General features: G+C 54.8%; 1 protein-coding gene across 1 annotated transcript in view; it reads right to left on the bottom strand.

The window, feature by feature from the left end:
* The window catches only part of Csmd1 (CUB and Sushi multiple domains 1), a 1,642,653-nt gene that overhangs the window by 17,923 nt on the left and 1,605,040 nt on the right, over positions 1–19,690 (bottom strand). The window contains exons 57-65 of the mRNA XM_012517218.2: positions 12,419–12,607; positions 11,111–11,284; positions 10,283–10,465; positions 7,639–7,815; positions 6,673–6,852; positions 5,876–6,049; positions 4,922–5,095; positions 3,341–3,414; positions 845–956 (exon numbers count right to left, since the gene is read on the bottom strand). Of these exons, the coding sequence (XP_012372672.2) occupies positions 845–956; positions 3,341–3,414; positions 4,922–5,095; positions 5,876–6,049; positions 6,673–6,852; positions 7,639–7,815; positions 10,283–10,465; positions 11,111–11,284; positions 12,419–12,607 (1,437 nt within the window). The remainder of the gene's footprint in view (positions 1–844; positions 957–3,340; positions 3,415–4,921; positions 5,096–5,875; positions 6,050–6,672; positions 6,853–7,638; positions 7,816–10,282; positions 10,466–11,110; positions 11,285–12,418; positions 12,608–19,690) is intronic.

Below are 19,690 nucleotides of genomic sequence, written 5' to 3'. Positions count from 1 at the left end.
AAATTCACTCTGTCTACATCCTATGACTTTCACATTTCAATATTTGTCTACAATCTTAATTTGCTATATAATCATTATTGATTTTGAATAAAGTTAATAATGAGAGGGAAAAAAAGGGAGGTAAGAAGAGTAGGGGCCAGGAGATGGGTCCAAGGGACCAGAGTCAGAGAGTGAAGAGCTTAATGGAGGGGGAGGCACAACACAGCTCGCTTCTACGTAAACGGTATTTGTAACTCGTAATAAATCAAGTTCTTTAACCGCATTTCAATTAAAATGGTAAAGTAACTCTTAGTGGGTGAGGACAGACGGAGGGGAAGGACTCTGCCCTCCCCACGCTTCATCCCGAGAGTCCGTAGTGATGTCTAAAGTAAACTCGTGAGACAGCAGACTGTAGTTCACACACGCCCCTCGAGACCAGGCCTGGGGCAGGGTGGACGGCGGGCACCCTACAATTCTTACATGGTTTTTGTGCTATGTTCCCTTCCTTTCAAGAACTACATCTCTTTGTTACTTAAGAAATAAATATATAAACAAAAGGAGCATTTCAAACATTTACTCTCCTTCTCTGTCCTAGCACAGGGCCCAGGGGCAAGTGCAGAGCAGTCGGCCCCGCCCTACCCTCGCACCATCTCTCCCTCCGAGCGCCTGGGGTCCCCCAGCAGGGTGTCCCACACCCAGCCCCAAGCCTTGGCCTCGCTCGTGCTGCTGTCCTGGGACCGGCAGCCCTTCGGTGCACCTCAGGCGATCCTCAGTGTTTCAGGTTAGGAAAGCACGCCACGCGCCCAGCGCCTCCCGGCTGCCCCGAGGCCGCACCTCCCCGCCAGGCAGCCTCGGCCCCACTTACGTGTACACTCGGCCTGCACGCCACTCCAGGTGAGGTTGGCCAGGCAGGTCCGGGTCGTGGAGCCCTGCACGTGGTAGCCTCTCCTGCATCTGAAGAACACGGTGCTCCCCACCTGCAGGGAGACCACAGGCATCGGGGCCGGCTGCAAGCTGCCCTCAGGGGCTTCTCCCCGCGCTCTGCCCAGGATGAAAGCACTCTGTCTCACGCTGTGCTGTTTGTCTTTCCTCTGTACTTCCAGAATTTTCTCTTATTATTCTGTAGCGACTGTTCATTACCTTTTCATTTCTTTTGCTATTTACATCTGAAGCAACTGGAAGGTACTGGCAGGTCACTCTGGCTAACCCTCCCAGGACCTGCTGTCTAAGCCTCCATCCTGGCCGTCCTCCTGCTGCTTTGGACCTGTGAACTCTGCAGCACGCGGAACATCTGAGGCATCCCCCTGCCCAGCCTCCCTAAGCGCCTCCTTCCCTCCTCGGGCTTTGCTCACATCCCGCTCCTCTGTGCACGCCTCTTGATCTTCCAACGTGGACTGTCACCCTCTGCCCAGCACTGGATGCCACTGTCACCACAGTGAGCTGCAGCTGCCTGTGTGCTCCCTGAGCAGGCCCCTGGCCCAGCGGAGGGCCTCGGGGAGGTTTGGGTGCCCCGTGCGTCTGCTTCAGCGAATGCGCTGCGGTTGGCCACGTGTAGAGGGCACTGGGATCACCCATTATGATCCCACTGGGGCGAGGGACTGGGGGAGGGGAACAGAACTGCAGAAGGGACAGCGGCCTGCAAGGCAGCCTTGCCCCAGCACAGTCTGACCCAGTGACATCTAGGACTTGGGCCACACCTCTGTCCCCGTTTCTCCCTCCCTCCCTCCTTCTTCCATGTGTGTGTCTTCTCACAGCCCCTCCAGCCTCCTAGGATTTGGGGAAAACGATCATAAAATATGAGGAAGTGGTTGGTATTGAGAAGTGACAAGCCACTCCTGGCACAAGGAAGTGGGCATTTACATGGGAAAACATTCCAAAGGACACCAGGCTCGAGTCAATAACTGATCGACACTTGGTGATGAGTGGAGGGTCAGCTGGCCCCACCCCACTGCAGACGGCACATGCCAAACCTCCTCTGAAGTACATGGAGGTCTCACTCCAAGCCCTGGGAACCGGGGACATGAAGGCAGGGGAGCCCATGTCTAGTGTAGAGACCACAGTGCCCTTTCTGGGCAAGGTCTTGCCAGATGCGCAGCCAAGCTGGAGTTCAGGGACACCTCTGAGCAGCTCATGAAGGTACAGGAACCCAACCCTCGACACAGTCACTGACTGCATACATAGGGTGGCCGTGTCTGACCTGTGGTGGTCCACACTCAGTGCTTGCAGGAGTCAGTGAGGTTGAACCCACACAGAGGACAGGCCCCTTTCCCTAGAAGCCTTTTCCTGAAGTGTAAGGCCATGCCCGAGTCACGACATAAATGGGCCACAATTCCAGAACTCACTTCCCCTGAGCACTTCCTTCCTGGGGCCCAGCAGAGGGGCTGGGGTGGCAAGGTGCTCCGGACAGCGAGATGGGCAAACAGCACGCCCGAGTGGTGCGGGAAGCGCCTGTGGAAGGAGACTGGGCTTCCAAATGGGCGGGATGCACACATCAAAAGAAGTACACACACTGGACTTGGGCTCTAAGCCACACTGCCAGGGAGCCAGGGACCTGCTCAATTATTCAAGATGGTTTGAACATTGCACGTCAAGCTTCACTACATTTCATTTTTAAATATTTGTCCGATATTAGAGATTTTAACTTTTTTTTTAATTTAGTTACGGATTTGGTACAGGGTCTTGCTACACAGCTAGGACTCATAGTGATCCTCCTGTTTTAGCCTCCAGTGCTGGGGTTACAGGCGTGCGCCACCACACCCCATCTAGAGGCAAGCACGGCCTGCGGTACTGGGGATCGAACCTGGGTCCTTGAGCTTGCCAGGGCGGCGCTTAGATGGCCGAGTTAGCTCCCCAGCCCTAGGCAGAGTCTTGATGCACCCTTCATTAAACAGTCCAGTGCATATTCCAGTGTGACATCCTTGTGCCACAACCCACGACGCTGCCTTCAGGAGTCACAAGCAGAGCAGATCACAAGTAACATGGCGTGAAAAGATAACATCTCCTCTCGCCCTCTCGCTGCTCTCTGCAGCACCAAGATGCTGTCGCTGCCATCGTACCTCGTCCGTAGAGAGCGGCCGAGGCGCAGCTGTGCGGCACAGAGTAATCTCAGCTTGAGAGTCGCCCTCTGGTTCAACAGACACTAGATGCGTAAGTACAGGGGCTTCCAAAGAGAAGCTAAGACAGCCAGTGGGACCGGGATGCTCAGCCTACACGCGATCATCCAGATTTCGTAGTTAGAAACACACTGAAGCCCTCACTGGATGACTCAGAGCACGTATAACAGGACGAAAATACCGCTTGTGAAATCTACATGCATGCTGAAGTACCAACCCCATTTTATATTTCTAATGAAACAAAATACCTCATATCCTCTAGAACTGTTTTGTATTCCGAAGTGTGGGGTGCCAGGGTCCGGGCAGGTGTTATGTGCAGGATCTGAAATTCACAATCAAAACAAAACACTGCAGCATTTTTACTAAAATATTTTTCAAATGGAGACCAGTGCTTGGGCAAATAGGAAAGATATTTCTCATAAATGATAAAAAAGTAAATTACTATTCTGATCTCTGCAGATATCTTCAGAAAGGAATGCTTTGTGTTCACTATGCTTCAAGCAGATTTGCAGATACTTATCATAAAGGAATAATCTCTCTATGAACCTCTCTACCAACATCTAGTTGGTCAGTCCTATTGTGTGATCTATAAATACCTATCATGGTATTCTAGCCTACAAAAATTAATGAATGGTTATCAGAGCTGCTTATCCATGACATTCGTACATGCTTCCTGGACATGTTTTCCTCAAGATTTTAGAATGAGAAGACTATCAGTGGTCCACATGGAAGCCTGCGGGCTGCCAGCAGGGACCTTCCTCAACTCAGAAGGACACGAGCCAGCCGGACCGGCTGCACTACACTACGGCTGATCCTAGCTGCACACAGAAAAACAAAAATGTCACTATTTGAAATTTATTTTCTAGAACAACCAGTTAACTGGAGGAAACTATTTGCAACACAGAGATGTCTATCACCTAGCAGTAGTTCAAATCAAGCGACAGCAACTCCCAAGTTTTATTTGATTTTTATTTTGGGGCAGAACTGGGGATTGAACTCAGGCCTTTACACTTGCCAGGCAAGTGCTTATTCTACTGAGCCATCTCTCTGGCCCCTTAAATTTTAAAAAATGCTTTAATGAAATTATTTCTGATACCATATTTTCAGTGGATATCATTTAATTTCCTAGAAAGTAACCAAAACTAAAGACTAGTACTTTTTGTTCTAAATTTGCAGAGAAGAGTAAAATCAGGTGATGTCAACCCAAGAAGGCGAGTCTGAGCAATGGAACAGCCAGGTCACCTCTGACGGCTGGGGCTTTGGGACGGCATGCCTGCATCTGTCCAGGGGTTGGGTCAGGACTTGGCACGCAGTGCCAGCCTGGGGTGCAGCCTTAGGGGGCCGTCACCTGCCTGCCTGCTGCCAGCACTGACTCCAAGCAGCCTCTGGCCCAAAACACTGCATCACCCCACTTAGAAATAACTCGTCCTTTTCTGGAAGAGTCCCAAACACTAGGGCCAGGCAACCACATGCTTTAGTGTATATCTGGGTCACCCCAAGCCTCATGAACTCATAGGTGGGGCTTCGGTGGTGACTGAGGCATGGACTGGGCCACTGAGGTGTTTGCAGTTGAGGGTGGGGCTGGGAGGTGGGGCCTGGTGGGCAGTGGCCTGGGACGTGGCTGGGAAGGTCACCCCTCCTCCTCCCCGGGTCGCTGTGCTGCTTGTGGCCACGCGATGAGCTCCTCTGCTGTGCCACCTCGCCTTGAAGCCAGCGACCCAAACTGAAGCCCTACAAACTGTGGGCCTAGACAACCTCTCTTTCCTCACGCTGTGGATGTCAGATACTTTGTCCCAAGAACTAGGAAACAGCGAAGACACCAGTGTTACCTATGCAGGTGGGCTGAACACCGCTCCAGGTGCCGTCGGCCTGACACGTTCTCCGCGACGACCCCACCAGAATGAAGGGCGCCTTGCACTGGAAGAAGACCTCAGACCTGAAGGTGAAGCTCTTCCCGCTGATCCGCCCCTCGGCTGGCGCCCCGGGGTCTCCGCAGAACACGGCTGTGGGCATGGACAGGAAGACCGCACGGTGAGCGGCCCTGCACAGCTCACCCTGCTGGACCTGGAAACCTGTTCTGTGAAGCCTTCCGAGTCAACTACGGGACATAAGTGATCAAGCGGCGGGCGGCAGGCTGGGCCGATACGTGCTCCAGCCTGAGGCTTGCCCTCGGGGGCCGGTTAGCGTGTACGTAAGTACAAAAGAGTCTCAGAGTAAGGACACACACTGCTGTTAGTCCCCCAGTAGACTGCCCTTTACCTCAGGCGTAGTTACCCGCCACGCTCGCCACTTTCTGAAGCAGTTCTGGAAGTGCACATGTGTGTCTTTACAAGGTCTGATCGAAAACATGGTGAGTGCCAGTGCCAAGTCACACCCAAGGGGAGCTGAGGTGCTAAGAGCATTCCATGTGTCCCCACCCATCGGCTTCACCAGGTCTGGCCACATGTGAATTCTGGGTCTTACTCAGAGTCAAAGTGGCCATGAAAAGCCCATGTTCTGAATGGATTCAGGACATGAAAGGACAACCAAAGACATGCACGAAAGAGGACTCCGCAACTACTGCAGAAGCTGCAAAGAACCACGGGGCAAGAGCGCTCTGCGTGGGGCGGAGGGCTCTGCGGGAGGCCGGCACTGTGCCTTTCACCCTAACAACTTTTCAAAATGTAAGCATGTTCCATACTTTGGATCACGCCTCCTCTTATGCCTGGCGTGCTCAGGAGGCAGGACTCTGGGGCGGTACCGAGGCTCACCTGCCCTGGGGAAACGGGCTGTGCAGAACTTACGCAGGCACTGCGGGACCTCCCCTTTCCACACTCCGTGCCCCTCGCAGGAGAGGATGGCCGAGTGGGACAGCTGGAAGCCAGCCACGCAGCTGTAGCTGACACTGGAGCCCCAGCGGAAGTCGGCACCTTCCACCCTTCCGTTGGGCACAGGCGGGGGCGGGCTGCACAGCACAGCTGCGAAGAGAGAGTAGGGTGAGCACGTGCCTTCCGGCCAGGGCCACGCCCCACCACGCTCGCGCTTTTATTTGCCTGCATTATAGATGGCATCTGCATAGAATTTTTAAAATGAATTATTGAGGGGTTCTGGCAGGCAGGCAGCTACCTCCTTGGCATCCACCCTCCAAGGCGCCCTGCCGCTGATACCCTCCAGCAGGGCTGTGCCACCCCTGGGTAGCTCCTGTAGCTCGCTGGCCTCTACAGTCCCACAGTTGTGCCCTCCCCCACCTGGTACAGCGCCTGCTGCTATCCCATCACCAATGGGCACCAAAGCTCCCATTCCAAGCGCTTGCCCACGTTGGACACCGGCCGACAAAGCACTGCTTGTCCACCGCTGCTTTGGAGTCCTGAGCTGCTGGCTACACTTTTGCAGGAGTCAGTTTTTCTGAGAAACTTCTGAGAAACTGACCTTAACGTATTAGGAAAGCGAGAGGGACTTAGCAACTGCAAATGGGCTATTAGGAGTTCTGAGAATTCCTACTTTCAGGAATAGCTTTGTGACTAACTGCCAGATGAAGTTAAACCTAGCTCTGTGAAGACTCCTGTTCTCCTCAGCGAGATCAACGTGGGTGGGCCCCCACCTTTGCAGACAGGCTTGCTCTGGTTCCACGTGCCGTCCTTGGTGCACTGGATGGTGGACGCTAAGGCGGGCTCCATCAGGTACCCAGGGCCGCACCGGAAGCTCACAGTCTTGTTGAAGGTGAAATCAGTCCCAAACTGGACACCGTTGGGCAGCGTGCCTGGGTCTCCACAGCTGATAACTAACAGGCATGCAGCAAAAACAGGACAGAGAGGTGCGCCGTTATCCTGGCAGCAGGAGTTGCGACCTCAGTTCACACACTCTGTGAGGCTCTGTCCCAAGACCAGCCTGCAATTGGGGTGCCCAGCCCGGCGGGGGATGGCTGAGTGCCGGCTACGGGCTGCGCGCTGGCTGGCCACCCCCTCAGGATCCTTGGTCCCGTTCTACCACGGTGGCTGTGTAGATGGCGAGCGCTAGCCCACGGCTGTCCCTGTGTAGCCGTGGGTGAGATCTCACTTTGCTGGGGAAGGCCGGGCACACAGCTGTGGTCACTGAGCTAAGCAGCTGTTTGCAGAATAAATGGTCTGCAGACAGAAAATCTTGCTTTTTGTTTGCTCCAGCTTTACCATATCCAGCCTTAACTGGCTACGTAAAGTAGCCTCACTATACAATTGTCAGGTGGAGAATGCTGTTCCAGTACCTCAGCAGCCTGGGGCAGTGGTGCACACCTTTAATCCTAGCCCCTTGGGAGCCTGTGGCAGGAAGGTCTCAAATTTGACCCCTGCCTGGGCAATTTAGCAACTTAATAAGACCCAATCTCAAAATAAAATCTAAGGAAAGAGCTGTGGCTGTAGCTCCGTGCGGTAGACCCGAGTTCAATCACTAGTTTCAAAGCAGAAAAAGGTACTGAGGGGCCCGAGTCCCGGGATTAGTGCACTTCCTTTCCCTGCCCGAATCCCACTCGCTCCACAGTTGCAGGCCTCATCAGGTGCTCGGAGGCCCCCACCCACGGCACTCAGGTACTGACCTGTGCAGTCGGGCGCAGTGCCCGTCCAGGTCCCGTTGGCCGTGCAGTGCCGCGTGGTGAGCCCCGAGGTCTTGTAGCCCTCCCAGCACGCGTAGACCACAGAGCTGGCGAAGAGGATGCCGTCGCTGCTCACTATGCGGCCATTGGTGGGCGTGCCGGGATTCCCGCAGGACACGGCTGCAGAAGCAGAGGTGGCACGGGGCCAGCCGTGAGCACCACGGCAGACACAGGGCCCGAGGCCACGCCTGACCACCACGCCCTCAGAGTGCATGCATGCTGGAGGGCTTGCGTGTGTGCGACCAGGACTCGTGGGTTTGGTTACTGCAGCGCTACAAATGTGCAATATTGTATTTTCACACCATCTTTCTTGAAATGGGTTCCTTCTAGACCAATCAAAACATGAACAAGAAGTAAGAAACACACAGCCTTGCTGCTGTAGGGTTGAACCCGCTTTCGTGCCAAGATAGAATTTACCCCGATGACATGGGCCGCTGGGCAGCACCCTTCACACACAGACACACACACACACACACACGCACGTGCACACACGCACGCACGAATGCACGCACGCACTGGCTGACTTTGGGAGCTCTGGAGAATCAGATCTTTTGTTGCACTTCCAGGAGGATCCACTTGGAAAACAGCGTGTGGCTAAAGTGGGGCTGACCTAGGTGGGCGGGCTTGTGAGAGGGCCCCTGGCCCACCCAAGCGAGGGGCAGCTGTGCTCACCCGCTTGGACATGACTGCGCCTTGCACCTGAATGCTATGTGTAGGCAGTGAGGCCCCAGATAACCAGTGTGATAGGTCTACACCGCCTATGGCTTTGGAGTGTGTGCGTGTGTGCGTGTGCGCGTGCATTCTGATGCTGCTGGACCCGCTTTAGGGTAGTGAATTGAATCCCTCCTTCCCTTGCGCTCTCTCAGTTGGTCTGTTTACCAGAATAATGGTTACATTTCTGCATCATAAGGACGAGGACAAAGCAGACAGGTAAGGCGTGTGACGCTGCCGCACTTTCCTAGTGAGGAGGTGTCTCGAGCGTGCGTGGAAGTGAGGGACACGACTGAGCAAACTCCGCATGCTTAGCTGCTCCTTCTTGAAAGCCAGCCTTGAAAACAAAGACGCATTTCTTTAAAAAATATGGAGGAAAGCAGGCTGCCAAATGTGCTCAGCACTTAGAAGCCACTGTTCTTGCCTATCTTACCACAGTGGGAAAACCTACTTACACTCAAGTCCAGCTGGGTCTTTCTGAAAACCTAACACGCAGCACACAGGGTCGTGTTCCTGTCTGGGTGCCCACAGCAGACATAGTTAATCAATCACAGCTCTCCCTTCCCTCATTGATCTGGGTTCTTCCTTCTAACAGGCTTGTCAGCTGCTTCCTGATTGCCATCTAAGGTGAGAAATATCCACCCGCCCAGAGCTCTGAGTCAAGAAATATCTACCCACCCAGAACAGAAGCTATGGACTGCTCTCTAACGTTTGAAAAACATGTGCTGACTGTAATATAAATTAAGACTTTGTATCACATCACATTAAGGTGTTGGTCCGCACAAGACAGTTCTTCATTCAACAAGTCATGTGTGAGTTAGCAGGCACCAGGCGCTCTGCACTGCTCTCTCCAAATGTCAGTGCAGGGGGGCAGAAGGCTGACCTACCCAGGACGTGGGCATCTTCATCCCATATGTAACCACATTTGCTATTGTTACCCAAGAAGGACTAATGCTAAAATTAATAAGTAATTGCCGAAAAATGGTCAATGAAAACCTATTATAAGAGTATCCCTGTGTTGAAAAAATCCTGTTAGCGACACTAGAAAGAGTGCAGTGACACTACAAGATTGCTTTAGAGCACTTGGAGAGGGGCTCGTGTGCACAGCACATGCCTGGGCAGGGCTGGGCCCGAGCTTGGCGAGCATTTCCGGGAACTGCGAAGGCACTGCTGTGATGTCCCCGAGCTGCTTTCTGTGGGGCAGTATTTCTGTTTCTTATGTGGAAAGTGTTTTACACACAGAATACACGTTTAATTAAATCGTATCATCTTTGCAGATGAAAAATTAATTGAGAAGTTTGTTTGCCAGCAACTCCTGGCATCGCAAGACTTGCCTGTCTGCATTCTGGATGTTTCTCCTGAGCTTTCCACACCATCCTTAACCACACCTCACCCTTGCCTCAGACAGACCCGCTGATGCCCATCCCGACACAACAATGTACCCACCAACTCCTGCTGCCCTTCAGTTACTACACCCAAAGCACTCACTACAAAATGCTGCATGGGTAACCCTGGAGACCTCTGGGAAAGAGAGATCCAGACAAGAAGACCAGACACTTGGAGTGCACTGGAACGCCCAGCCCAGATTCCCCCCGCGCACGTGGGCTGTGCCTGCGCACTGCTCCTCAAATGCCTCATTCGCCCGGGAGACAGCACATCTACAGGGAGATTGCCACGCGAAGAGCAAGCGCCTCTGTTGTGCTGGCAACTGCAGAGCGTCAGGGCCAGCATGGTGGGAGCTTAGAGGGGTTAGGATACCACTAAGTGACCAGAGGCGTGGTTTCTGATGATGCTCTTCCAGGCTCCAGGAGACTCTCTGGGGCCCCCTGGACCGCACTCAGATGCGGCAGTTGGGGTGCGCAGGCTGCAGCCTCACCTTCACACACGGGCTGCAGCCCTGACCAGGACCCGTTGAGCAGGCACATCCGCTCAGCCGAGCCACGCAGCTGGTAGCCCATCTCACAGGAGAAGCGCAGGAGACTCTTGGTCTTGAATTCGTCCCCGAGCCGCGAACCGTGCGCAGGGGTCCCCGGGTCCCCACAGAATCCGGGGCTGCTTCCTGTGGACCACAGCACATGGAGAATTCAGTGTTGTGTTAGGCTCACTGCACGCAGGCTGGGGTCAGATATGAGGACCATGAGTGCAGACGCCATGGACGCAAAGTGGGGCTGGGCTGTGGACACAGAAAGGTCACCGTGGAGGCCAGGGATTCCTAAGTTGGCCTGCAGTTGCTGATGCACTGAAATTTATTATGGAAGCACTCACATAAGAAAGAGCTAAGAGCATGAGTGCTTCTCAGAGTATATTAGTGTAATTACTGATGCACAGACGAGGAGCGGCGAAACTGGAAGCACTGAGAGGAATGACCACCACCAAACACAAAGAGTGAAAGAGCAAACTGGAAGGCTGCGATAAGGCCAGCATCCTAGCCAGGGGCTCAGAAAGCCCCGCAGACTGCAGCGAGAGGTGAGGGGCAGTGACTTGGTTGCCTTGGCTGTGAGGGTGCTGGGGGGCGTGAGTTGGGAGGGGATGTCGCCCTCTGCTCTTCTGATGGGCTAGGGGGCGCTAGAGTAATGAGGGACGGTGAGATCAGGGACAGCGGTGCTCAGTTCTAGCACACACCGGGCGAGGAGCAAGCGAGGCCAGTCTCGGATCTTTGTGCAACCGCCCAGCCTCTTGGGGCTGCATGCAGGGAGGGCCTCACCTGAGCAGTGTGGCAGGGCCCCGCTCCAGTGGCTGTCCTCCTGGCACACTCGCGTGCTGCTGCCGGAGAGGCTCTGGCCCCCTTTGCACGAGTACTGCACTCTGGCTCCATAGGTGAACAGCTCCCCGGTCAGCACGGCATTGGCAGGGACCCCGGGGTGCCCACAGGAGATGGCTTGAGGGAAGAGAGCCAAAGGTGAGTGTGACACTCCGGTACATGGTGTGCATGGTGGGCGTGTCTCCCCGGCAGGGGCCCACACAGCCACCTCTTGACAAACAGGGCCTGGATGAGCTAGCACAGCCTACAGCCCCCTACAGATACAAAGTGCCAGTTTCCCGCTGCAGTGGTGGCACTTGCCCCGGATCCAAGTCCTGGCAGGCTGAAGCAGCTGGACGGTCAATTCCAGCTGTCGGGGTAATTTAGCGAGATCCTGCCTCAAAATTCAAATCAGGGGAGGGCTGGGGTTGGAGCCCAGTTTCAGGTCCTGGATTTCGTTTCTAATAAAAGAAAAGAAAAATCTAGATGACACCATACCTTCCTCACAATTTATTGACTAAAGAAAAGGAAGCCTTCTGCCAGTGGATTTTTTTTCTTTCTTAATGTAGTTTTGCTTAAGGTCAAAATTTACGTGCAGATTTTTCAGGGAGAAACTGCTGCTTTTTTCTGCAGCTCTTGGTAACTGAGGCCTACATGAGCACAGAGCAATATGACAGGAATCCTGGGAAATGAGCCGGCGCCCCACAGGGCAGGCCTCGTGAGGGTGGCCCCGGCCGGAGCCCCTCCAGGTCCTCCTTTCTGCCTGGTACACAGGCCTTTACTACAGAAGCTCAAAAGACCTGGCGCTCTGAAATGCTGGGTAAGTGACCGATTCTGGGTGAGATAAAGGAGAAACAGGAAAGATGTCTGTGAAACCATCTAACAGCAGAGAGAGGGAGCTGCCCTGTGGGCCCCACCTCGGCTTCCACGTGGTCAGCGCCAGCCCTGAGGCACTGTCACTCTGAGGACCAGGCACGAGGCTCCAGGAAGGGTGGGAGAGGAGAACAGGAAACCAACTCCCCGGAAAGCTGGTCTCTGGCCCTCTGAGAACCCCAGCGGTGGCCACAGTTTGCCCAGCTTGGCGACTCCCACCCCAGGCAGGGCCCAAGAGGCTGAGGCAGGAAGACAGCACTGAGGCAGTGTAGGAAGAGATTGAGCTGTCTCTCGGGGCGCACCTGGGGGAAGGCACTGCTGTCTGCCCTGCAGAGAGGCTCAGTAGTCTCTCAGTAGTGACCTCGCCAGCCCCCCTTCTCCAGAGCTGCACCCACTCACCCAGGCAGGCGGGCAGAGCGCGGTCCCACAAGCCGCTTGCTGTGCAGGTCAGGGCCGAAGAGCCCAGCAGGTAAAACCCCTTCTTGCAGTGGAACAGGACGCTAGAGCCGAACTCGAAGCTCTCAGGGAAGTTCTGCTGCCCGTGTCGGATGGCGTTGTCCACAAAGCCTGGGTCAGAGCAGTTCACCACTGGAAGACAGCAAGTGCTCCGCCATGTCACTCACAAGGGCAGAACCAGCCCCCCAAGCCCGCCCACCCACCAGCCCATTGGCCCACCAAGCCCACCCACCCACCAGCCCATCGGCCCCCCAAGCCCGCCCACCCACCAGCCCATTGGCCCACCAAGCCCACCCACCCACCAGCCCATCGGCCCCCCAAGCCCGCCCACCCACCAGCCCATTGGCCCACCAAGCCCACCCACCTGCCAGCCCATCGGCCCAGCGAGCCTGCCCACCCACCAATGGCGCAAAGAAGGTGCACGCCAGCATTTCAGGAGGTTCACAAAACATGGGCCACGTCAGGAGGGCCCATGGAATGCTCACTGCTTCCTCTTCAGCTGCCGCCCACCGTGGCTCCCAAATGCCTGCCCTGACTCAGCCCCTAGAGCAACGTGAAGGGCACCAGGCCGAGCTCCTTAGGCCACTTCCTGCGGTGGCTTCTTCAGTGTAGGTGTTGTGACAGTTTTCTTGGTTAAGTCTTGGGGTTCCAGCAGGTGACATGGGCTGGCTGAGGTGCCTCTAGCTTGGCTGTTTCTGGCAGGCAGCCGCTGAGGGCTACGATGGGGTTCCCCACCCGCTACCTGCCTCAGTGCCTCCTAATGAGCTTCTACTGTGCGTGAGGAGCGGCTGAAGGTGGCAGTCCTTCATCACCGCCGTGGGAGGCAGCCCCTTCCTCTTAGAAAACAAGACAGTGGCCACAGCGGGCAGGATGCTGTCCTCCGTCTGCACCGCTCCAGGGAACCAGCCCTGCATCTTTTGGGGAGTGGGGGGGCCTACGGAACGTGTCAGTCTCACACGCGTGGACGAGTAGAGGACACTCGTGCCTGGAACGGAGTTCTGCGCATGCTCCTCAGGCAGCTGCCGCATGGTGTGGCCCTCCCCAGAGGCACACGTGAGGGGCCTGCGCAGGTCCTTGGCCATGTGCGCCCCTGGGACGTGGAACGGGTGGACAGCAGACCGAGGCCCTGGCTCCTGCTCCTGGAGGGCGCAGGGGGCAGCATGGTTTGGGGCTGCGAGCGGGCTGCTGTTAAAGACCCCAAATCCAGCAGGATGGCGTGCGAGCTGCACTGGCCACAGCCCCGGGGACTTTCCGTGACCCTACATACACGTGATCTCTGGCCCAATGGAATGCCTTGGGGAGCCGCTGCAGTGCGGTGCTTAAAGTGACGGGGGAAAGCCTGTCGGTGATTAGTGCAGACGCAGTTAGAAAACAGTTGACCTGAGGTTTGTTGAGGCTGTGGTCCTGCGGATCGTGGACATGGTGGCCGAGTACACGTACGCATACACACAGGAGAAGATGCACAGGACCACATCTAAGCACTTGCAATGATCGTGAGAGGTTCCCGTTGGTTACTTATTGAACTGGCTGAATTCATAAACATATTGATGTACATTCCAGAATTTAAAGGGAAAAGCCTCGCAAAACTCCTGGGTGAAACCACGTTCCCCGAGGTGTGTGCACATTGTCAGAGTCCTCCAGGTGAAGGCCGCGGCCTTCTGGAGCTGCAATGTGCTTTTTGGGAACAGTGCTGCCGCCAGGCAAAGCATGCTTTCTGCCATCTCCAGTCCTGTTAGCAAAGAAAGCACTGCGCGTTCTGCAAAGAGCTTTACCCAGGACGCGAGGCTTCTGCTTTGGCTCCCACCTCGGGGTGACTGCGGCATCTGCCTCTCAGGCTTGAATCGGAGCAGAGCGGCTAGCAGACATCTCGTCCAGCCGCACTGAACACGCATGAGCTCCGCGTTCCTTCCAACCCTCGGGGCCTCTCTCCCTAGGGGATGCCCCAGGGCCCCCAGGGTCCCACACTGAGGACATGTCTGAGCCCCTTAGCAGGAGCTTGAGGAGAGCAGCCCCAGATCTGCACATGGGGGGTGGGGGGACGACAGTATCCTCAACGGTGAGGAGGCCGAGGTGAGATTCGCTGCCACCCACACTGTGCTCCCCACACGGCTTCTAGCAGAGCTGCCCTCCCTTCCGGAGTTTTGAGGTTTGTGCCACTCTTTCCCTAAAGTGTCCCCATCTTTCTGAGCTGCCCTTCTCTTCTTAATAAGGTGGACGTGATTCCACGCCCCAGACGGGGTCTTCTGAAAGCTGGCTGGGGGTGGCCATGAGGTGGGGTGGTGACTCCTGCTCCAGGACACCCTGATGCGCTTGCCTGGGCACAGCTGGAAAAGGCAAGCTTTAACAGAAGAGCTTTGTATTTTCCAGGGAGATCAAGCAAGCTCGGGAAGGCTAATTAATAGTGAAGTGGTCCTGACACAGGTCCTATCCTCGCACTGTGCAGCAGGCCGGGGAGCGACGCCTGTGCCTAGCTTCTCCCCGGCCTTAGGCTTACATGGGGAAAACAGCACACAGCTATCTAGGAAGCTGATGGGTAAGGGGGAAGGGAACCCGTCTGTTTTGAGCCCACATGATCTTCCATTCAGCAAGACTAGATCATGTCACACAGACAAATGTCTCGGTGGCTTGGTGACATTCTCCCTGCCTGCCCACCTGCACCTGGGCCCTCCAGGTAGACAGTCAGCCTCCCCAGCCCTGTAGATGGCATCTAGCACAGCATCTGGTGAGTACATACTGACCCCGCTGTCTGGATGCTGGGTGCAGAAGCGAGGTCCTTCCTGACGTGGAGGACACGAGGCATGAGGTTCCTGGCCCCAGGGGTCCAAGTGGCCCAGCACAGGGCCATCCACTCCTGTCATTCCAGCAGGATGCTCAGCTTCTCCAGGGATTGCAGACTGCGCTGTGTGATGGTGATGCCCCTCCCCCCTGAGACCTTGGGCCGTGTGACCAGAGACGGCCCTGCAGGCAGCTCTGTCCATTGCCAGGCTGGGCAGAGTTTCTAGCGTTTCTACTAGGGTGCGGGGGTTGGTGAGGTTGGCCACACTGGGCTTGGCATTCGGCACAGCCTCAGGAACACCCGAGGCTCCTGGTGCTGGGGGTGGAGGGGCGCTGCGCTATCCAGTGATGCGGCTTTCCTGACCCCACAGATGCCCTCTCCGCCTTCCCTGGCTCCTGGATTGCAGTTCAGGCTCTGCATTCCCCACCATGATGACAGTGACACCACGCTGTGGACAGTCAGACCCACTGGTCCTCCTCCAGCTGGCCACCTGGTCCACACTGCCTGGCCGCACACTCACGCCATCAGTGCCTGAGCATGTGACCTGGGGCCAGTGGCCCCCAGGAGGGCTCCAGCGTCACCCCCAACAGACATCAACAGAAGCGACGCCCCCAGGAAATGGGAAACAGGGTCCTGCTATGCTCAGAAAGACTGCAAACACCGTAATCACCCCTACTCCTTGCCTGCTCTCCCTTTATTCCCCTCCTCTGGTTGGTACCTAACACAGAAATGGTTTTCCTGAAGGTGCGTAGGTGGGAGCATCCCAAGGGTCAGCAGTGTCACCCCCAGGAGACTGAGGGGGCCGCCACTCCTGCGAGGCAGTCTGGACCACAGCAGGTGCACGCATGCAAGGCCCAGGTTCTCTGCCCTCGTGCGGTGACAGCAGTCTCTGGCATGCCACACTGACAAGACTCAGACACGCTCTGCCTGCTCACTGGCTCCTTCCCATCCAGGAGCTTCCCATCCTGCTCTTCAGGGGCCCAGACTACCGAAGGCTGGGATAGCGGCTAACTGCGCCTGCACACCAGGGAGAGCCACCAGTGCTGCCCGTTTGGAACTACAACCTGAAACAGGTTCTGAAGACATGGTGTACTGATGGTTTTGGGGTGTTGGCCCGGCTCAGTTACCCCAAGTTTCCCTGAAAGGATAACAGCTACAGCACACTAAATGTGCGTTTATGGATAACACTGTAAGTTGGAGTTTCTCTGCAATGCGACCAGCGAGTTATCTGGAAGTACTGCAAGGGACAGAGGTCTCTAGCAAACAGAAGACACTGGACTGACTTCCCAAATCTAGACAGGCTTCTCCTAAAGCTTTTCCACAACCTCACAATGGGAAACACTTCACAGCGGGCCTGGTTCACAGCTACCATGTCCTCAGGCCTGCCTGCTCTTCAAAGGCGTAGCTTGTCACAAAATTAATAAATAACTATACCTCTTGAAAACCACATAGCAGAGAGTAGGGTGGTAAACTGCAGTGAAAGAGGAGGGTGTCCAAGTAAGGAGGGCCGTGTGCTTAGATGAACTAGTGGTGTCCTGTCCTCTGGAGCAGTCCCCAAAGAGTTCCAGGTGCCATGAAACACAGAGGACACGGGAACCCTGTCTCCTCACTCGGTCCTATTAAAAAGCAGTTGTGAATACAAAGGCTGCAGGGAATTTCACTTAAGTAGACACGAATCTGATGTGATTTCTTACACTACTGCCAATGCAAGGCTCAAAAATGCCTTCACATTTCATTTTACGGTGGGCTCGTAAGACACAGGTCATGGCAGTAGCTCTGTTTATTTTATAGATGAATTTCAGTAAGTTTGTCCTCCTGAGTGGGCAGAGCTAATGCTAGCTATGAGAGTTTAGAATTCCAGCATCCTCCAAGGGTCCCGGGTGGCCAGAGCAGGGGTGGGCAGGTGACTGGACCTTGAGCTGCTGTGCCCGTCCTGTCCTGTCCTGGATTCAGCCCTTGGGCTGCAGGACGCAGGCCTGGTGGAGCGAGTCACTGGGCGACGGGAAGTGGGAGTCCCGTTCCCAGCTCTTCCCTTCTGTCTGCTTCCGGGTGACTGTGATGAAGCAGCTTTTCTGTACAAGGTCCTTCCACCATCCCCTTCCTGCCTGGGAACTGGCTGACAACAGACTGGGTCCCCCAAAAACCAGGAGCCCAGATACACCTCTCTTCCCTTATGTGGTGGGGGTCACATAGCTCATCCCAGGAACGGGAAAGCTGATTAATAGCCGTGCTTTCCATCTTTCCTTAATTAGGTTCATGTGGCTTTTAACTGGAAGAGGCACAGGTATGTGTGTAAGGTGAGTACGTGCAAGGTGCACACACGCACAAACACATGCATGAACCTGGGCCCAGGGCATGTACTCCAGGCATGTCCTTGATGACTGTGGAGACAGGGCAGCTGGGACACAATTAAGCCATGAAGCCCAAGGAGGAGCTGATGCTTGTGACTACAGGGAAGAACTCGGAGGCACGTGTGGACTGAAATGCTAGACACCATCGTGCACACTGGGTGACCTCGTGGACATCAGATAGACTGAGCAAGGGACAGGAAGGGAAGCACATGTGGGGCAGGGGTGGGCCGGGATGGATTCCCAGGAGGCCTGCGGGTCTCTTGGAAGTGACCGAAGTGTCTGGGACTACGCAGGAGCAGGGTCTCATGGCATGCACACACTAAATGCCTGCCTTAAATGTCCGCCTCGGAGCGGACACTGCCCCTGAGTGCTGTACAGATAGTATGTCCGAGGTAGACAAGTGCAGGGAGAGGAGGCCTGCTGCTTGTCCCTGCTGGGAAGCCACCAGCCTCCCCGCGTGCTTGAGCGAGGCTCCAGGCCCCGGACACCTGTCTGTGTGCACGCAGGTGTGCACCTTCACGTGCCCTGGACATTGAGAACACCTGTGAGAGGCACCTCGGAGCACGCCCTCTTCTAAATTAGCAATAGTTTTTCAAAGTTTCAAGAAGCAAATGTGCTGTCTTTCTGGTTTTCTTTCTTTCTTTTATTATCCTTCCTTCAGTGTCAAGTTGTCTCTTAAAAAATTAAAATAAAATCAGCAATCACCAGTGTGTGCCTCTAGCCACAGAGGGCGGTCTTTTCAGACACACGGCATCAGTCTTTAGTCCTACCTGTGTGATAGACAGGGCAGTGCCGCAAGAGACAGTGACCAGCTCGCTGCCCACTCAGGGTGCCCCGGTGCCCACTGCATGGGCATTTCCAGGAATTTGCTTCCTGCTCTTCAAAGAGCAGGCTCTCCAGCAGCACCCTAAGGCCGACTTTCACTAAGTTGAACGAAACGCTCACTGGAGACCTGAAGCTGAGCCAGAGGCCGGATGCTGCGTTCAGACATACAGCGAAGACTCTGCTTGTGTTCATGATGCTAACTCGGCAACTGCGGTTGGCATGCAGGACATGCCCTGGATGCTGCGGAGCAGAATCCGGCTGTCACCGTCTGCAAGGCCGGCGATTGCACAGAGCTGCTCCACTGCAGGGAGGAAGGCACTAAAAACTTACTGAGACCCATGAAGTGTGGTTTTTAAAGCAAGAAAGCAGTACGTCAGCAGAACCTGAGACATTCCCCAGCAGGCCGAGCTCGTGTGTAGCATGCTGTGACACATGGTCCCGGGGACCGCTGTGCTGGGTATAAAATCACTGCCCATCAGGGAGCATCGTGTCCCCTTGGTGTGAAAGGGATGGATAAGAATTACTTCCAGAGCAATAGCTTCTTGCAACAGTTTAGCTGTTTCCCAGGTAAACAGTTTACTCCTGAAGTTACTGCTTTTGGAGATGAGGCTAAGACAAAAACTATTTTTCAGATTCGATTTTTAACTACATCACCTTATACTGAATTAGAAATACAGGTGCAAATACCCAATGACATATTTTTAATTATGTAAAACCATGTCCCTTGCATCTTCATACAAAAAAAAAAACCCATACCAAAGTCTTAGACCTTATAAAAATAAACATAAAATAGATTACATTTTAAAAATATATATAAAATGTAAAACTTCAAAAAACAACAATGTATCTTCAAGGTCAAGGTCTGGGTAGAGCCCTGAGACCTGATATCAAATCCATGATCCACAAAAGAGTGCTGGTAGATTTAAAATATTTGATGCACAAAAGTCCTGGTTAGTGACATGAAAAGCTAAGCTGAAAACACCAGAAAACCTTTTTTCAGTGTGTTGGCTGGCTTCCTACTTGGTGGGGTGAAATGCCCAGTGCCCAGGCTGCAAAGGGTGAGAGTGTTGTCTTGGCTCACAGCTTCTGTGGTTAGTCAGTGGTCTGAACAGAAGCAGCGTGGCCCCACAGCAGAAATGGTACAGCAGAGGACATGGCGGAGTGTAGCCCTCAAGCATGGCAGGCAGAAAACAGAGGGAGACAGGCAGGGAGAGGGAGTGAGGGGGGAGGGACGGAGGGAGAGAAAGGGAGGGGAGGGAGGGA

This window comes from Octodon degus, unplaced genomic scaffold (assembly GCF_000260255.1).
Source record: "Octodon degus isolate 3935 unplaced genomic scaffold, OctDeg1.0 scaffold00155, whole genome shotgun sequence".
NCBI lineage: Eukaryota > Metazoa > Chordata > Mammalia > Rodentia > Octodontidae > Octodon > Octodon degus.
The sequence above is the reverse complement of the archived record's forward strand: the minus strand, read 5'-3'. Positions and strand labels throughout refer to the sequence as shown.